This window comes from Ascaphus truei, chromosome 4 (assembly GCF_040206685.1).
Source record: "Ascaphus truei isolate aAscTru1 chromosome 4, aAscTru1.hap1, whole genome shotgun sequence".
NCBI lineage: Eukaryota > Metazoa > Chordata > Amphibia > Anura > Ascaphidae > Ascaphus > Ascaphus truei.
The window spans coordinates 125,070,797-125,092,060 of record NC_134486.1 but is presented as its reverse complement, the minus strand read 5'-3'; the positions used below and the strand labels follow the sequence as shown (position 1 = coordinate 125,092,060).

The window sequence follows — 21,264 nt, the reverse complement described above, 5'->3', positions numbered from 1 at the left end:
ATTGTGGGTTAATTATACTGTACATTGGGACTGATTAACGATGAAATGTTCCCCAGTGCAAAAGCGAATGTGTTTTTTCGTGAATATAAAAGGGAAAATTTAAGTGAAAGTTTGCACATCTTTAGACATTATGTACAAGAACAAAAGTAAAGAAAATAGAACAAACTTGCACTCACCCTGTCTTATATAATTCAGCCGGAGGTGCTAGGATCCGGACACTGACAGGTGGGAGAGCCAGGACAATTGTCCCGGAGCCCGGCGGCTGCGGGGGGCTCGGCCATACAATGCTAGAAGTTGTGACTTGTCAGGCCCAATTTCTGCATCTGGCTGCCGGGACGCTGGTTGCCGGCTGCTAGGCCCTGGCTCTTCCCAGCTGCTGATGGGCCTCTCTGCCAAGCCAAGCCGTCCTCTGCCAGGCCGGGGCTCTCTCACACCGGTGCTCACCGGATGCTTAGTGCGACTTCTTTGAGGACCCAGCTTCCGGCGCGCCCTGGAGGGAGAGAGGCCTGGTCTCACAGAGAATGAAGCCCGGCTTGGGAGAGAGGCCCAGCAGCAGCTGGGGAGAGCCGAGGCACCAGATCACCCCAAAGGTAGGGTGTGTGAGTGTTTGTGTGTGAAGGCGGGCTGGGTGGGAGGGTTGTATTTTGTGTTGGCTGTGGGGGTAGGGTTTCCAGGTGTTCAGTTTTGAACTGGACAGACCAGTCATTTTCCCTCAGTCCGGTAAAAAATTAGAGGTAGTACCAGACATGCATGTGTCCATATTCTCCCTCTCTGGACGTGCGGCGGGAAGCCCGAGTGCAGAGGGTGCCCGGGTGCAGGGTCCCCGCTCTTACCTCTGATACAGAAGCGGCAGAATGAGTCTACTGCAGGCTGCAGCGTCTTGTAACCAATGGAAATGGGCAGTGTCACCACCTCCTGTCCCCCCCAAGGAGAAGACTGACCAATGGGAGGGCTTTACATCCTTAAGGAGCGTGTACGGCTGCCCTATTTGCTTGCCGGGAAATGTAGTTTCCTTCCAGCTTTACATGTGGGAGAGGAGAGAAGAGCTCCACTGTGTCCCTGTCTGCCAGTAGGAGCTCCACAGATAAGATACCAGGAAGGGATGAGGAGGAGGAAGAAGAAGGAGTGGTGGTGGTGAGGAAGGGGAGGGGTGGTGGTGAGGGAGGAGGTGGGTGGTGGTGTGAGAGGATGGTGAAGGGGGGTGAGGGGATAAGGGGGTGAGAGGATGAGGAGGGGTGTGAGAGAATGAGGAGCGGTGAGAGGGGTTGAGAAGATAAGGGGGAGTGAGAGTATGAGGGGGATTGCAACAATCTTGGTAGTAGTGGGAGAGAAGCATTAAGACCAGTATTGCTGGCTATGTATAACTGCAGGTATGTTATCTATAAATGATCTGTCCATTCTGTAATTTTTTTTTCTAAATTTCACTCCACGTATGCACCAATTTGCACCATTTCATATTCTATTTCATAAAAAATGCCCCAGAATTTTTTACGAAATAGAATATGAAATGGTTCAAATTGGTGCATACTTGGAGTGAAATTTAGAAAAAATGACGTAACGGTCTGATCATTTATGAATAACATACCTCCACACCGACTTTTCGAGTGCATTTTTCACCATTGTGTCCAGTATTTTTGGAGAAGCCACCTGGCAACCCTACAGTATGTGGGGGGAGGGGGGTGTATTTTGTGTGGCTGGGGGGTATTGTTTTGTGTGTGTGTGTGGGGGGGGGGCGGTAGTATTTTGTGTGTGTGAGGGGGAAGTGCCTGTGTGTGGTTGAGGGAGAGGAGGGTAATTAAGCGATAGGGAGGTAGGAGAGTGAGTAAAGAGGAGGGGAAGAAAAATACATGTGTAGAGGAAGTGGCTCGAGAGGGGGGGGGATAGAGGAGGGCTTATAGAGGAGGTGTAAGAGAAGTGTACAGAGGTATGCAAATGGAGACAGTTAGGGGTGAAATTAACATACTGTATGACTTTATTGAGCCTGTCCCTTTAAACAGCACAGCAAACACAAATATAGAAAAACAACAAACACCTATCTCTTTGTAAGGGCTAACGTACTTCCTCAGTCCCTCTCAGCAAGGCTGGGGGGGGGAAGCCCCTTACCCACTAATCACCCCAAAGTCTCTGCAGTACCTTAAAGCAGGTTGTCCTTCATGTGAGGGGTGTCCAGGTGTCTTGGTGTGATTGAGGGTCCTGACTCTGGCAGATTCCTGGGTCCTCTGTGTCCAGGAAAAAAGGTCTGGTCTCCTTGTGTCTTGCTCTCAGAACACAGCCCTCCTGTGCTCTCAATACTCTCCTCTCCTTCTGTCAGCCCAGATATTACTGTGCCAAGAAAATCTCCCTCCTGTGTCTCACACAACGCTCTTTCACAGAGCTCTGATTAGTCCAGGTGGAGACTGACTAATTGAGTGGCTGCAGTTATCTAGCTCCATGCTGGATTCAGAGCTCTGAGGCAGCTTTTCTCTAAAACAGGGATAAGTCGCTATTACAGGGGGATAGAGGAGGTGTGAGAGGAAGGGATAGAGGAGGGGGCTGGCAAGGAGATATGAAAGGGGGGAGGCTAGTAAGGCCAACAACATGGGGGGGTGGGGGACCGGTCAAAATTCTAGTCCTGGGTCTTGAGAAATGTGTCTGCGGCCCTGGCTAGGATCCTACATCTACTTTATACCGCTGGATGCATACAATTATAAAAAAAAAAACATACTGGATCAGCACTAAAAAAATAATTAAGAGAAAATGATACTCATGTTTTCCTTTTGGTCTCAACAAGTTTCTTCTTTAATGTATCCAAAAAAAAACTAGCAGAAATACAAAAAAATAGGACACACAAAGAAAGGAACTGACACAAACTGTTAACTATGCAAAATAGAGTAACGGTTTAAGACCTCATGGCCCCTTAGTCAGGCTTAATTAAGCCAAAAGGAAAACATGAGTCTATCATTTACTCTTATTTTTTTTGAGAGTGCTGATCCAGTATGGTTTTTCAAGAACAAAAGTAAAAAACACCAACGCACGTCCCTCTATATCCCAATTTTTCCTTTACTTAGTACTGGGCAAAGTATTCTTTCTTTTTAAAAAAAATGGTGCATTCTGTTTACATCTACTTTAGAAAAATTGCTCTTTGTCACATTTATTTCTTCTAATTTATAGCAACAGATAATCAAAAAGGGTGAATCAGAAGTCAGTCCCACTCCTTGGCTTGTTACTTGCTCTTTAGGAAGGGTTGGAAAGCTCCATATAATGAAAGATTACTAGTGTTTGGAGACTGGGCCGGCTTTATGGCAGTCCCATCGGGGCCACTGCACCAAGCCCCGTGTTACAGAGGCTCTTCCCCACAACAACTGGGAGAACGCGGAGCCTCTGTAAATGTCTCTTACCTTCTACTCAACCATCTCCTTGGAGGGTCCCTCATCATGGCGTCGAGACATCAAATGGCGTAGCATTGCCATGACAACATGATGATGCATGTCGTCACAATGTCACATGATGTCTGTTGTCATGGTAAGGCAACGTCATTTGACATTGGACCCTGCTGGAGGAGAGTGAGGAGAAGCACTGAGCCACGTAATATTCACAGCCAGCCCTTTTTGGAGACATCATAGACCAGTGGTAATGCAGATAACAAAACATAGAAATTGATGGCAGATTAGCGAAGGACCACGTGGCCTAAATATTCTTCCCCTTTACCTAAATGGCTCCATATTGTTATTTTATATAGTTATAATAAACTTGTGTTGCAAAAAAAATGCAAGTTTCAGCATTTTTTGACCTACCGCTCGGTTTATTTTTGCAAGAGTGATAACACTTATAAAAAGGCAGTTTCCAGGCTATTTTGACATGTTATCACAGCTTTCTGAATAGCTACACTTGCAAAATCATTTGTAAAGTGCACTTTACAAGCGTTAAGTAACTTGTCGAAGCTACCTGAATAGGCCCTTTAAAGTCAGAAGGGACGGATGCATCTTATAAAAAATGGAAAATAAACCACTGAAGGTTAAGCCTAACACCTTGTTTAGACTCTTACTGACCCTACCGTGAGGCCATCCTGTCACATGTACACACTTTTACAAGCCAAGAATGCCACAACAACAACAACCAAAAAGCAAATAAGGTGTCTGCGCACATACAACAAGAGATAGTGGCAGATCAAGCGTATATCCACTAAACACTGGAAAGCAGAGAGAAGGATATTCAGCGCTCGTGCTGCAGATGTATTGGTTGGAAAGATCCCTGTGCTGCACGTGCATGGAGCGTCTCCCCAGAAGCTCCCACTTCAGAGGTGATCCCCCCTAAAAGGGGGGAGGACACCCTGAGAAACAGAGAAGAAAAAATGCACAAATGCGCACAAGGGATAGAATTAGTATTATTTTAATTAAAACAAACACATAGACAGCTGAGAGGATCCAACCCCTCCTCAGCTCAATGGGTTAACTGCCCAGATATATAAACCATACATATGGTCTCTAAACATAGAATACCCTAAAACAGTGAAACACACACAACAAAAGAAAAACACAATCAATGTTAAAAATAAACAAAGAGAGTATTAACAGCCCAAGGGAATTTAAATAAAAACCGCCATAGAGAGCTATAATACCGCTGACAGGGGGAAACGAACACTCACACTAAGGCAAAGGTGGGGGTCCACTGATGACCGTACAGGATCCGGATCACGGCACCAGGGAAGATGAAAACAGCCACCACTAGAGCCTCAGGCAGGCTCCGTCTCAGCCTCTCAGCAAACACGCGCAGGATGACCTGTCGTGACCTCTATGCGTTTCGCACCACGTGCTCCTGACTGTAATTATACAGTACATGTGTGTAAAAAAAAATGAGCAGCATAGATGATTGCTTTAAGGAGCTAATTTTATTGGTAATTTGTTTGCAAAGTATTTTTTGGAAATCTAAGTGGGACTCTTTTTTTAAAGTCCTGTTTCTTCTCTATTACTTGACAATCTTCTCAGAAAACCACAACTATGTTACTGCTGTTACGAAGGTGATTTGGGGACGATATTTGATATTAGATGGATAATACAGTACACTTGTGTTATAATCTGTCATAGTTTTTCTCCATACGAGGGAGAGAAAAACAATAAAAATTCAGTTAGCAAAAGATACTCATTTTTAAAAGTCATAGGGGTATATATTAAGTGATCGTGCAATATGTGGCATTCATATGCAACATGCCACTCATTTGTATGGATGTTGTTGTGCGTGCACCTACTGTACGTAAGCATCCTTGTAAGCGAAGAAACACAGGTAAATTTCAGCAGTATATGAGCATGTATAGGTCGGCATGTATTTATATAATTGTGTGAGAATGCAAAAGTAGCAGTGCCTTGTGTGTGCATTTAGCAAGTGTCAGTGAATTACTTTGTGTGCATCAGTGTGTTAATAAATTTGTTCAGTAGGGTTAAAGAGCAATAAGTACTTACGTTAGGGATCAGCAGCCAGAAATGTCAGAGGGTAATATATTGCTGCTACTATCAGCAAATGAATTAATGTTTGTGCTTACACATTTTCATATGTCCGTGTGATGACAGGCTTGCAAATATAGAACCGTACGTTTCATTTTATATGATTTTTTTTTCCTCTTAGAAAATGAAAGACCGACCTTCACCAAGAGTTTTTGCTTCACATCTATATTATGATGACATCCCGAAATCCCTGTTTGAGAAGAAAGTTAAGGTAAGTGCAGCTATAATGACATTACTTCATCACTAGCTCTTCTGAATATTTATTATTATTTTGTCTATTTCCCAAGCGCGTTTATTTCCTTTACTGTTGTTGTCTTCACCGCCTCTCCTGTGAGACTTTTCCACGGATCCACTACCTTGTTGAGTTAACCTCTAGTTCTTCAGATTTTTCTTCCAGTTTCAGTGCATGACCTACTCTTCTAGCATTCTGTTTTCTCTGAATAAATGTATCAGATTCCCCTTGATACTTTATTGATAGCTTTGAATTATTGAAGTGAAACTTCTTTAGTGACACCTATTCTGATGGGGCAAAACTGGAGAGATGGAGACGAAAAATGAAACGGTAGTGACGTGACGTCACGGCTCCCACACCCCCCACACACCTTCTGTGATATGCTCCTAACGGCCGCCGTTACCCCCACACGTCCGCTGCCATGGGTATACCAAGATGGCTGGCACAGAGCTTCCGGTGCTGCGGGTGTAGTAAGATGGCGGAAGCCCCGCAAGTCCTCCAGCTTTGAGAGGAGGAGCCGCTGCTCAGCCTCTCACCTCCCTCTTCTCTACCTCCGCTTCCCCTTCCCTGTGTCCCGCTGACTGAGCGCCGCCGGGGCCGGAGGAGAGGAGCCCCTGGATCATGGAGGGTAACCGAACAGATATCGCCGCCGGCGCCGCTCCTAATGGCCGCTGCGCTGTCAGCAAATTCCGCGCATGTGCGCACAGACACGTTGGCTCCTGCTCTGGTAACGTGGGAAGCGGGGGGTTTGAGCACACCGCTTCCCACGCAGCACTGCCGGAGGGGGGGCCCTCTTAAGCACAGTATCTGCCCCTCACATATGCCCGGCCTTTACAAAATAAATGCCCCTTATACATTAGTAACCACTATACACGTGTCAGCTAATTACAACCATTGCCCCCGTCACACAAATTGCCCCTTCGCCCGCATTACTTCCCTACCAGCATCCTCAATTTGCCCCTTTATAGTTTCTGACACCTCAACATGCATCTCACACACAATACTTGCCCCCCTGATTAATGATTCTCAGTAATATGCCGCATTTGCCTTCTCTCCCCCCCTCGTATTCTGTATCTGTCCCTTCACAAACAGCAATTGCCCCCTGCCCATTACACTGCCTTGCATGCACCCATGCACCAACCACTGCTCACTCTAATGGCAAACATCACAAATTTACAACTTCCAAACAACTACCCAAATTCCTACTCGTACTGTTACTCTCTTTAGCAGGTGATATTGAACCTAACCCAGGTCCTCCCATTTCAGCTCTGTTCCATGCCCCTGTGAATTCCACCTTTAAATTCCAAAAAGGGCTATCTGTCGCCCATATAAACATCCGGAGCCTGCTGCCCAAACTGGACAAACTAAGTGCTTGGTGCCTTATGCATAAACCCAAAGCCATCGTTCTTACAGAAACATGGCTAACCCCTAAAACCCCTGATGCAAATATCGCCATTCAGGGATACTCCATTTTTAGGAGAGATAGGTCAAAGAGAGGAGGAGGGGTGTTATTTTATATTGCAGACACCTTAAAATTTACACTGTTAAATTACCCACCAAGCCCACCCTCTTTTGAAATTCTAGTTGGCAAAATTTGCCTCCCCTTTTCTAAGCCCATCTTGGTTGCTGGCATCTACCGCCCCCCTAAAGCCCCTCTACAATCCCTGACTGATATCACCCAATCTCTTGGCTCCATTTCCTCTCTGAATGAGAAGAGTGAGCTGCTAGTTCTTGGGGATTTAAACTTCAATTGGCTTGACCCTAAAAACCACAAAATCCAGATACAACTCAAGTCACTTAACCTATCACAACTCATTTCCCAACCCACACGGATAAACCTGAAATCGCATAACCATTCCTTGCTAGACTGGATTCTCGCCTCAAACTTCAGCAGAATCCAATCCTCTGGCATTCTTCCTGACATTTTCAGTGACCATGCAATAGTGTACTGTGTAAGGAAAATTAAACCGCCCCATTCAAGCCCTAAAGTTCTCCTCACTAAAACATTTAAAAACTTTAACCCACAACAGTTTAGGGATAACCTTACAACTGCCCATGGCACAGAATCGATTTAATTCCCGACCCTGATTCTCTGAACCTACCAGAGACTCTCACATCCACCACCAGTTTAAGTTCTTTCAAATCTAAGTCTGTCTCACATTTTAATCTGGTCTGTAACTGTTTCATACGCCCATAATATAAATTATCTTTAACTGTGCACGCAATGTCTTGTATATAATGTATATCCTGTTCATTTATGTAACTGTATTTGTAACCATGTATTATTTGTCTTACTCTGTGCCCAGGACATAATTGAAAATGAGAGGTAACTCTCAATGTATTACTTCCTGGTAATTTTTTTTATAAATAAAATAAATAATCTATTGCCCTATGCCATTGATATCAGGTTTCCTTTACACAATTAACCCCTGGCACGCATTAATTACCCCCTGGCACGCATTAATTGCCTGGGTACTCACAGTTCCTGATATCCGATATGAACACGGCCAGGACCCGCATCCCGTCCCCATTGGACACGGCCGGCACCTTCCTCACACCCGAGGACAACCTTATAGCCCAGCAGCAGCCGCCGAGTCCGGGGTCCTGCGTGCACGCAACCCCAGCGTTTGTCTCCCCGGCTGTGTGTATGTGTGTAACGTATGAATGTGTGTGTCTCCGAGGCCGGTGTGGCCGCGTCTCCCGGGGGCGGGGGGGGGAGAAGAGAGAGTCAGGAAACTCAGACAGCCGCTGCGGGTCCGCACCTCCGCCTGGGGTGGGGGGAGTCAGGAGAGAGGGGGCAGGACACAGAAAGAGAGACACACATATACTGACAGACACACACATACACACATTGACTGACACATACACATACACACATTGACTGACACACACACACACACAAACACTGACTGACACACATACACACACACACTGACTGACACACATACACACACACACACACACACTGACTGACACAAATACACACACACTGACTGACACACACACACACACACACACACTGACACGCACACGCACGCAAACTGACACACATACGCACGCACACTGACTGACACACACAATGACTGACACACACACGCACACACACTGACTGACACACACACGCACTGACTGACACACACTGACTGACACACACACACACTGACTGACACTTACACACACTGACTGACACACATACATACACACACTGACTGACACATACACACACTGACTGACACACAGACACACTGACTGACACACATACACACACTGACTGACACACATATACACACACAGTGACTGACACACACACACTGACTGACACACATACACACACACTGGCACACATACACACGCACGCACACATAAACACGCACGCACACTGACACACGCACGCACACTCTGACACACACACACACACACTGACTGACACACAGACACACTGACTGACACACATACACACACTGACTGACACACATATACACACACAGTGACTGACACACACACACTGACTGACACACATACACACACACTGGCACACATACACACGCACGCACACTGACACACGCACGCACACTCTGACACACACACACACTCACTGACTGACACACACCCCAGTGATGCGCCGAACACCGCCCAATAAACATTACCCCGCCAATCAAATTTACTCATGCTCTAAGCAGTAATAATATTATTGTTACTTTATATGTTGCTGACAACACATAAAGAAGTTTCACTTACTATGCGCGTGCACAGCACACACAGCTTTTTTACATTTCTATCATATCCACCCACCCTTTTCTTTCTTCCATGGTGTTCATATTGAGGGCTTTTTATCTCTCCAAATTAGGATGCAAACAATACATATTATGTGTTCCATATTTACATAGCGCCAACAGCTTTGATACAAAGACATCAGTGTGCAAAGAGAAAAATACAAAATACACAAGACAATAAAAAATAAGGTAAAATGCATTCCTTACCCCAAAGGAGTTTACAATCTAAGGCCTAGATCAACCAAGGTTTAGCAAACTTTTGCTAGCATTCATACGACTGAGGCTAAAGCTCAGCACTCCTTTATTGATGTTGGCTAAGTGGTATGTTTTGAGGCAGAACGAGGTGGAGTATGTTGGTGATGTTTACAGAGCATTGCTAATAGGTATTGTACTGTACGTGCCTATGTACTGGTTAGTTAAGTAATTTTAAAGCATTTATTCAAAAATACTTTTTATGTACAGTTTGTCTTCCAGATGGGGAGAATAAAAGCTTGGCAGATAGGGAAGGGATAGGCATTCCTTAGATAGGGAGTGACAAGTGAAAGCTCTATGCATAGAGAAAAAGTATAGGAAAATGGCGAAAAGAAGAGCCGGTCTAGAGCAGATTTTAACATGGGTGTAATGGGAGACCAGACAATTAGACCGAGCGCAAGCACAGACAGGAGTTAAATAAATGGAGTTTATTATGCCCAGAGCAAACACGAGCAACACAGTGCACAATAGAAAGCTTAAAGCTGCAGTTCAGTCAATATCCTGCATGTGTGGGTTTTTTTAATAAATCAGTTCTGTAGTAAGAAAAAATACTTTTAGCATTTTCTGTTTTAAAAAAACAACTTTGAAAGACCAATTTTCTTGTATTCTATTTTAACAACCATTTGCTAAGGCACAGCCCCTTCATGTCCTGTCACAAGCCCTGGCACACCCCTTTGTGAGCCCTGCCCTCCCTCTTGCACATGTCAGTGCAGGAGTGCTCATGAATATTCATGAGCTTCCACTGAGTGACAGAAGCAGAGGAAAAACATATCCCATATCTAAAGATTTCGCCAATCAATACATGGAAAATGATTTGACTGGCAGCTATACAGTTCTTTAGGTAATTAGAGATTGCCCACATGAAACTATTGAATTAAAAAAATAAATTAAAAAAAAATTAAAAATAAACTGAACTGCAGCTTTAACTTACCAAAACAGAGAGTTATGCGGGAATCACAAAACCAGGAGACCACATAATCTCCCAAAAGATCCCTAGTTGTTGCACTCCATGGCTGCTAAGATAAAGGGGGTTAAATACTCCCCGACACAATGTCTAATTGGCTTATAGAGGTACACAAAGTAACTGCTCCCAGCACTGTGGGAGGACGGTTACCGGGTTACTTTGTGCATCTCTATAAGCCAATTAGACATTGTGTCGGGGAGTATTTAACCCCCTTTATCTCAGCAGCCATGGAGTGCAACTAATAGAGATCTTTTGGGAGATTCTGTGATCTCCTGGTTTTGTGTTTCTGTGTAACACCATTCCTATGCACCGGCTGTGTCTTGACTTATGATTCAATATATTACTTAAATTGGTGAGCGGACAACCACAAGTTAAATTATGGGGGTGTAGCCACGTGTAAAAATGGTATACAGTTCTCTCTCATTCTAGCAGTAAGCTTGGTAAGTATACAGGATTGCCAGCATCAATCATGGAGGTTTGCCCTCACACCCTGGTGAGGTGTCATATATAGTCAAGGGGAGTGGCAACAGGCTCTGAGTCCACTGTTAGTGACATCAGAGATGTGGCTGTTTCCTAAGGTATATAAGACACAGCACTGCCCAAAGTTAGTGTGTCAAGAAAGAGGTCAAGTGTGTTAATTAAGAGTTCCAGAAAAGGATTCTACAGCAAGTAGTCTGACCTGCAGCAGTAAGGCTGGCAGGGCCTACCCTGTGTCCAGGGACCTGGCACAGGTGGTGATCTCCCTGAGGGGAGAGGTGATCCAACTCCATTGGGAGGGCAGATCTTCTGAAAGGAGAGCACTGAAGAAGATGAGCGGCTAAGCTGTTTGCTGCGAGGGGCAGTCTGCCTATACCATCAATAAAGATGCCCTTGTTCACAAGAACCCCCATGTGTGAGTGTGAAGTTACTCCACAGAGGAAGGCACCACAGAGGAGTTCCTCATCAGAACCATCTCCTTGCGGACGCAGAGATCCTGATGAGGTGGAGGCGCTGCACTGTATGTAGGTAGGACTCATGCACACTACCTCAGCTGCCTGTCTAGGTTGACATCCCCCAAACACCATCATGTGGGTGACTCAGGAGTCCTGTTGCCAACAGGTGCACCACCAGACACGACCATGTAATGGGGACCGGTTAGACCACAGGGGCCAATCTGAGATTGGGTGGGTCAGGAGGGTCCAGAAAAACCGTTACAGGGGAATACTAGCTCACTAGGTACTAGGCTCTGACATAGCTAGCTTACCCAGGATGTCATCCACGATCTGTCCGTATCACAGTATACCAGTACCTTGGGATGATAGCCACCCGCTTGCTTGCAGGTTCAAATCTTACACTAGTCTCTGACACCAAGACTAGCTATGAACAAAGGAAAAACTCTGAATAACTGTGGAGCCCTGATCAGCATCTGTTTACATACTTTCCCAACCTCATCTGAAACCATGAAAGACCAGGTGTCGACAAATCAGTAAAGAAATTGTCTTTGCTGGACAATAAGAGGGCAAGGGCTCGCCTGAGATGGAACAATCAGGGCTGTGGGGAGTTATAGTGCTTTAGGACAGCCCACAAATGCAGGCTTAAGGAGAGTTCACACTGACCAATGGAGATCAGGGCTACAATCTAGGCCTTGGTTCCCCGTTTCCAAATCATATCTGCCACCGAGATAGGCACCTCAGAGTTAGGGATGAATAAAAGCTCTGGTTTTTAAATACATGTCCCCCAACCTGAGTCCACGCCCTTTCCTACTTCCCTGGTGTTCCCAAGCACATCACCTAGCCCAGATTAGATTACAGTCCAAGACATTATTGTGTGCTGGCTGGGCTGAGTGAATTATTCACCCACCACACAATGGAGCTTTACAAAATCAACCGAATCAACACAGGGAATAAATTGTCTACATGGAGGAAACACAGTATACATTCGGCTACATAAAATGGCCATATATGCCTATAACCTAGGCTATCATCTTGATGGGTAGGGACAACCAGCAGGCTTAACCTTCAATATGCATTCCAGACTGCCCCTACCATCATAGTGGGCATAGCTTGAATGTGCTAGAAGGAGGAGCTGAGGATTCTGAAGTCCTGAAGGAGAGAAGGGGAATTTTGTAGGTAATTTGAATTTGACAGAAAGCTCTGCTTTCATAATGTGGTGGAAAATGTCAGTAAAAATGTGTTACATTTTATTAGTAAATACATTTTTGCTATTGTACAATGGGAGGGTCTAGTTCGTTACTGTAAATCTTTGCTTCCAGACTTTAAAATACATGTTTCATCTGGTTGTTATACCAGCACACTCCACTGCCCCTCCCCCCTCATATCACCAGAGCTGGAGGAGTAATCGGTATAACAGGCCTGCATTGATAGTTAAATATACTTGTAACATCCTTTCCCTACCCCTAAGGGAAACCGCAGGTGTTATGCGCTTAGGTGCTATCTGTTGGCTTACAGGAAACCAAGCCTCCGCTAGTGGGGAGCCTGATGTGAATGGGTGCAGCGCCTCGACCCGTGAGGATCCCAGCATTGGCGGGATAGCTCCTCATGGGAACCGGTATACCTATACTGTATACCCCAGAAATCACACTCACACAGGTAATGCAATATGTCTTTACTGTGATCCCACAGTATAGCAATACAATAACAATAATAAGGGTGCTTCTCTCCCCCACAATACTTAAGATACCCTGGGCACCGGTAACCCTGTGTCCATCAGAGCCTTCCCTTGTCCCAAGTGTATATGTGAGGGCAGCGCTACCTTTGTGTATATTTGGTGTACTCTACCTTCCTTGTTCAGGCCTAACCATTAGATGCGTCCTAGATGGGGGTGATCAGGTCCCATGCCGCGGGGTCTCCGACAACAATCCCCTCTCGCCTCATGTCCAGGCCGCGCACGCGGTGCTGTCTCCAGCCGGAGTAACTCGTGGCACAGTCTGGTGTCCTGCTCCGCTGCGGAGAACTTACTATTGGGTAATCCCTATACTGTGGGCGAACCCCTCACACACTTAGCTACCATGAGGGGGCTGCCTAGGGGTAAAGAGTGGCCTAGTCCAGGAAGCTCCCAACTCCCTGGACACTACCTCCTCCTTCCACGGCTCCCTCAGGACTGACCTCGCAGCCTCCAGTCCCGCAGAGGATTTACTAGTCTCCAGGCCCTCGCCGTCCAGCGGCGCCAACCACAACATGGCCGCCACGCTACACACAGTCCATACTACACATGCGGCGCCAACCGCAAGATGGCTGCCACAACTTCCCCCGATCCTCCTGAGCCACGGAATTGGCTCCCTAAAGAGGTAAGGAAAGTGCCCTGCTACATACTTATGTTCAAAATCCATGATAATCTCCACTAGACTGAACTAAGATCTGGTCATCTAAATAGGTGTGGTGCATGCTACAGTAGTTGCTCTCCTTGCCCAATTTTGACAAGTTGCTCAGATATGTTGTATTTTTTATATAATATATGTAAAGTAGAGAATGGCGTTAACAGGCAAAACAATATTCCCACTATTTTTTTTATTATTTCCTAGAAGATACACAGATACACAAGATGTATATAAACATTGGCTAACACTCTTTACTTACAAAACCTCACTTTAGTGCAGAAACTCCTAACTACAGTAGACAATACAGTATTTCACATACCTAACTTGCATATTATAAAATAACACAGATTATAGACAATATGTTCATATATTTTTTTGTGCTTTTTTTTAACAGACCTTAGTCATTTTTCGGAATCCGAAAGACACGGCTGTCTCGTATTTTCATTTCTATAATAATAATCCGGTGCTTCCTACCTACAGTTCTTGGGATTTGTTTTTCGAGGATTACATGAATGGAAAAGGTAGGGTTTTCACGTATTATGACCGTCACTAACATTTTGAATTATCATGTAAAAATGCATGCATTTAATAGAAAGAGTGGCATAAGAAAGAGTGATTATTTTCTGCAGTTAAAATTCTATGTTTCTGTGTACTTCTTAGTAGTTTACAAATTACCTCTCTATGTTTTAGTACTCTGGGGATCCTATTTTGATCATGCTCTTGCCTGGAACAAACACATTGATGAGGAGAATGTCTTGATAATTACGTTTGAAGAGATGAAAGAGGTGAGTGCAGATTTCTATGGATTTCTTTTAACCCTTTGGGTGCTCTGAGATGTAACTACTATGGGGTCGGACACGTAAAGTTTGTGCTTGTTTTTGTAGGGAGATCACGTCCTTCGCTCCAATGGAGCACAGGACACGATCTATAATGAAGAGGAATGGAAGGGGGATGACTCTTTCCCTTCCACCCCATCGTCAGTGATGGAGTGATGGCCAGTGCCGGAAGGGTTGTGGCACTCTGGTGCCTTGATCCCTCAAGAGGTTAAGAGGCACTCCCTTTTATGAGTAAAGTTATTTAAAGACAGTGGAGCTGAATGACACTTAACCCCCCCCCCTAGATAAGTATGACTACTTTACAATATTTTTTAACCTTTGAACATTTCAATAGTAAACAAATGCTCTAGAGAGATTTTACAATCTTTATCAAAGCTATGGATATGTTTTTCTTTTTGCTCTGTTCTTTGTTCACACAGAAGTAGCTGATAAGCTAGAAGTGCCAGGTCTCACCTGACATGAACCTTGTCTACAGGAAAAGAAAAAATTGCGCACCAAAGGCAAGAATTAAATACAAAAGTGTAAGGAGTGTGCAAAATATAATATAATAAATACACGACCTGAATACAGGATAAAGGAATCGGCTGCTAATCAAAAAGATGGCACCACCATGTAACGCTAGAACAGTAAAAAAAAAAAAAAAGACAAAAGAAAAGCGCACAACTCATAGTGTAGTAAGCAAAATAAATATATCAATCAAATGGTGAGTGTGAGTAATGCACGTACAAGATCAAAAGTAATATAGGACATGTCATTCATTAACCAGCATAATACCGCAGTCGGGCAGGAATCCTCGCAGGAAAGGGTTATCTTCAATCACTGAGTCCGGTAGGGATGGTAAATAAGTATGCCCCGTCCAGCTTCCAGCTTTTGGTAGGCTCACTGGTAAGTGTATAAATATAATGTCTATGTCTGGCAGCGACCACAGGACAAATGGCAACTGCACAAGGCTGGTATAGATCGAATCCTCTATGCTTCTGTCTCCAAGTAATGCCAGGAAAAACACAGCTGGTTCTTCTGTCGCAAAAGCACTTGCTGTAACTCCCTCAGTGCCGCTAGTGTCTTTCCTCGTTCTCCTAAACACCATGTGTAGGAGATGTGTGCAGAGGTATGCAATGGAGACCGTTTTAAGGTGAAACTGAAATAAGGCTTTATTGCGCCTGTTCCTTTAACACGGCAAAACATTAAAACTAAACAAAATAAGGGCCTACTGTGCTTTGGAGAATATCTATACCTTTACTCCAGCCCTCTCTAACTGGGTGGGTAGCTAAGCTAATTACCACCACACACACACACACACACCCATACACATATATACAACAGTCCAACAAGAAAGTATCCTATCTGTTCTTGTAGCTGTTCTCTGCTCTCCTGTGTCAGAAACCTTGTGTGCTATGGAAATGTCTGTGTCCAGGTATAGAGGTCTTGTCCCGTTGTCTTGCTGTCAGCATACAGTCCTTCTGTGTGCATCAAGACATCTTTTCCTCTGGTCAGCCAAGTTGTGGGCTAAGAAAATCTCCTTCCTGTTTCTTATATCAGGCTTTTTCTAACTGTCCTAATCAGTCAGGTGGAGTCTGGTTGATTAAACACAAAAGAACAGCGCACAACGCTCATAGTGTATTAAAAATATATAATGTGAGGCACAATAAACGGTAAGTAAACTGCGTACATCAAGGATGAATTAATGAAGCATTTCAAGGGACAAATTACCCAAGCACCAACCAGCCGACTCGTCTCTACTCAAATGTCATCTGATATATCATGGGGTCTCCACATAAGGGGGTTCCACATCTGCCACAGGATGTTCCAGCCCGATCGATCTGTGGCTCAGTCACCAGTGGCGCCGTAAGGGTAAATAGTGGGTAAGTCCCAAGTAGGCAATAACCCTCTTAGTCCTTCATAACGGAGGAAAGTAGCACAAAGTTTGTTCCACTGCGATAGATATGGGCTGTACTGTTCACATCACTTTCACTGGGGTGGTGTGTAAGAGTGTTAAAGATCACATTACTTTCACTGGGGTGGTGTGTAAGAGTGTTAAATTGTAGTAGCGCACCTATATTCTGTTTTTTTGGAGTCTGGTTGATTGCCTGTGCAATTAACCAGCACACTGCTGGATTTAGAGACAATTTTTCTCAACAGTGATAAGTTCCTGTTACACCATGCAAGACGGATACCTGCTCAGGAGGGAGGGAGAGGAGAATCCCTTTCAGTTGACAAGCTCTGTTACCGCTAGTGTCTTTTCTCCTCCTTCTCCCAAATGCTGTACAAGACGGCTGTCTGCTTAGAGGGGAGAGAGGAGAGGGGGGATCCCTCTCAGCTGACAAGCTCCGTTGTAAACGGGATACTCACAAGTCACACCTTAGTTGTTAGTGCGGTCGGTTTCAGGAAGCACAGCGTGCGGCAGAGTACAACACAGCAGTAGTGCCTATGGGAAGCACACGAGGAGGGCTTACAGCATCTACACCTCTCAGGGTTAAATAAGCATACAAAGTGTCCAATGGAAAGTTCAAAAACAAGCACAAAACAGCTAAAACATCTATTTGCAATAGCTGATAATCCAACACATTTCATATGGGTAACCATACTTCATCAGGCTCTAAATGTCTACAAATCACTGTAAAGCAGCCCTACACTACAGATGTGGCCGGACCGGACTGCCGCCATACATGATCATGGCCCTAGAAACCATAAGGGGCCAGGGAGGATTAAATCTGCGGGGGTTCATGATTCTGAATGGGACCCCCACAGCGTTAATCCAAGCAAGCCACCAGTCTGGAAGAGCTGTGCAGAGGAACATAAATAGTCTCTCTCTGTGTCTCCCCAAAGCAGCTCTGATGGTGAAAAGCAGTCAGTACAGTTTTCCCAGACCCTTGATGACGCAGATACCCATATATCGGTATCTATGTCATGAGGGGGGATAACATAGGATCATAATAGGTCATCTACATCAATGAGATTGGACAGAACATTTAAATCTTTTAAATGTCCTCTCCACCCCCATTGATGTAAATGACCAACTATGGTCCTATAGTTTCCCCCCTCATGAAATAGATATTGATATTTGGGCATCTACATCATCAAGGGACAGACTGGGCTAATACAAATAAGAGTACTGATACAATATTAAAATACATTACTTACCCCAGTTTCATTACCTTAGTGGCTAATAGAGCTATTGACCATTACTGTGGGGTAGAGGGTATACTCCTGTTGGTGGTAGAGGGTGGATGAACATGGGATTTGCCCTGGAGTGGGTGGTTAAGCCTCCTGGGATGGGTGATGGGAAGGATTAACCTTGTCATTACCTTAGTGGTTAGCCACTAAGGTAATGAAGGGGGGTAAGTAATTTATTGTAATATTGTACTGTATTTTTTTTATATCAGTCCGGGCTGTCCTGCCCCTTGATGATGTACTGTAGATGCCTGAATATCAGTGTCTATATTACCATATTTTGGTCATCTAAATAATCAAGGGGACAGGACATTTAAATCTTCATATTGAAGTGAAGATAACATAGGCACATGTGGAACATATGTAGTTCATATGTAAAATATTTTACTGCTGACTGTTGAAAAAGGAAAGTATGCTGTCTATCTGAATCCACATCTAACCTCCATGTGGAACTTAGGTTCTTTAATACCAATAAACATTCAACCTGGCTGTATCCACTCCTCCCCCTTGAGAAAGCACGCGTTAACACGTGAAACATACGTCGGAGTTTCGGTGACGTCATTATGTTGACAGTAACGTGCTCGAGGCAGATAGATCTTGTTTCCGGACTTGTACCCAAAGACACATAGTAGGGAACGCTTACTGTGGATACAGCCAGGTTGTATGTTCATTGGTATTAAACAACCTAAGCTCCACATGGAGGTTAGATGTGGATTCAGATAGACAGCATACTTTCCTTTTTCAACAGTCAAATATTTTACATATGAACTACATATGTTCCACCTTATAGCAGTTAAACATAGTTACATACAGAAGCGAGGGGTGGATACAGATAGACTGCATATCTGTTCCATTAGCAGCCAACACTCCATTCAGACACTATATGTGCTTTAGACAGGCTGCATATTTATGTTCACTTACAACCAGCGTTCTACACAATAGCTTAATGTGCTGGGTCTACTTATATATTTCATACTTTTTATATGTTTTCCCTAACTAATTAATTAAATACCGCTATATGGGAACTAGCCCCTAATTACTGTGTGGCTGTCCGGTTACCATCTGCTTTAATATAGATACTCATCTGATATATTAAATATTTCTGCCCCCACTCAGTGCATGGGGATTTTATCATTATTTTAAGTGTTTCGTCGTATTTTATCTGTTACATTAAAACTTTATTATTTTTTGTATTCGTGTGTGACCAAATTGCGGTCGACCCTATTTGGAGGGTTTGGCTATTCAAGCCTTCATGGCGGCCACGCTATTACGTTTAGTGTGACTTATCTTGAGTGCAACTATTAGGGTTTTTTTGTGATCTCTTATCATTTTTGTCTGTGCCTATGTTATATTCTCCTCCCTCCTTGCACCAGATAATATTTTGTGTTTTTGGTCTATGGTGAGCGACGTGTTATTGTGTATGTTTTATTGAAGTGAAGAGTCTGTTATGCTAAAGTGATTTTTCTCATTGAAGGACCTTCCTGTGCAATTGAAGAAGATATCTAAATTCTTTGGGATCTCTTTGACTGAGGACCAAATTCTGTTAATTGAAAACCGAACGACCTTTAAATCTATGAAAGATAAATCTAAAGAGACACATGGTATAATAGCTGATGCTTTGTTCCGTAAAGGTAAGTAATGGGAAAACAAATACAAACTAATTTACAGTAGATAAGACCAGTTTTAGATTTTATATTGTTGGATGTTAATGAATACCTTTATATTAACCATAAGAGTAACGGAGGGGCCGCGGCAGAAGAGTGGCATAACCCCTCCAGCAGTTCGCGATCACGTGGTCGCTCCATCACTGATGACAGAACAGATGGGTAGGAGTCACATCCCTTCCTTTCCTCATAGTGTGGATCACATCGGAGCGCAGGATGGGATTTCCCTTAGTAAAACCAGCAGGCTTTTTTTATACATAGCAACTACATCAAGGGGCCCTGGAGTGCCAGATTCTATGATATAGTTTCTACACCCTGAGGGCACTCAAAGTATTGATTCAAAATGTTCCCCCACATCTGGCATATAGACTGTCATAAGGTTGTAAAGAGCTGGTTCATTATTATTTTTTAAAATATAATAACATTCAAAAATAATTGTAGTTAATTAATTGTCTAATGATGTTAGTTTGTGTTTAACAATATGAATGTATAGTAGCCTTTTAAGAATTAGAAATGTAACTTTTTTTTTGTATAAAAAATATCTATTTGGAAAGTAGCCCAGTAAAATATATTTAACACAGTAATGAAGTCCCTTGCAATAAGTACAGATGTAGCAGATGTTATTACCTAGTGAACGCACAAAACAACGTCTTAGATAATGCGTTCACCTTAGACATTGTTTTCAATAGCATTATTGTTATATAACTTCTGTTACTTCAGTATATGGGTGGTTTCTCCCTCCTATACCACAGCCACTACAGAAAATGAATAAATGTAGACTGTGATAAAAACTCACAAATACAAAAACATGTTATATCGTGATACAAGCAGATTCAATGAGCCAAAAGGTTCATTCCCCGGTTAATTTTTTTCCCTCAAATACATTTATATAATATTTTTTGTGTACCAATTGTTGTGTAATCAATGCATAAGTAGATAAGAAAATGCTCACAGGTAAAAGATGCAAAAAAACATTTGAATCACAACCATATGGAAGAAAATAAAGTCCATAACTGCTAAATAATATATGTATGTAAAGGCAGAACGCTAACTCGTTTTCTCTTTTGAAAGGAGACGTGGGGGACTGGAGCAGCCTTTTTACTGAAGATCAGAGCCAAGAGATGGATGCCAAGTTTGAACAGTGTCTAGCAGGAACAAAGCTGGGAGAGAAGTTGAACTATAATAAATATTGCAAGTTTTAGAAGTCTTTACTTAAAACATGTCTTCAAATAAAAGAATGTATCACTGCTACCTTCATTTATTTTACATAAAGATACCACCATACCGAGCTATTTTGCATTGTGGGTTAATTATACTGTACATTGGGACTGATTAACGATGAAATGTTCCCCAATGCAAAAGCGAATGTGTTTTTTCGTGAATATAAAAGGGAAAATTTAGGGTGAAAGTTTGCACATCTCTAGACATTATGTACAAGAACAAAAGTAAAGAAAATAGAACAAACTTGCACTCACCCTGTCTTATATACAGTAATTCAGATGGAGGTGCTAGGATCCGGACACTGACAGGAGGGAGAGCCAGGACAATTGTCCCGGAGCCCGGCGGCTGCGGGTGGCTC

The 21,264-nt window shown here is 43.7% G+C and overlaps 1 protein-coding gene across 1 annotated transcript; it reads left to right on the top strand.

The window, feature by feature from the left end:
* The first annotated feature begins 521 nt into the window (after positions 1-521).
* LOC142492294 (sulfotransferase 6B1-like) lies at positions 522-20,932 on the top strand. Its single transcript, XM_075594965.1, has 6 exons — positions 522-590; positions 5,599-5,688; positions 14,409-14,535; positions 14,705-14,799; positions 19,496-19,652; positions 20,757-20,932. The coding sequence occupies exons 1-6, from the start codon at positions 522-524 to the stop codon at positions 20,885-20,887; spliced, it is 669 nt and encodes a 222-aa protein (XP_075451080.1). The 3' UTR covers positions 20,888-20,932.
* Positions 20,933-21,264: the final 332 nt, after the last annotated feature.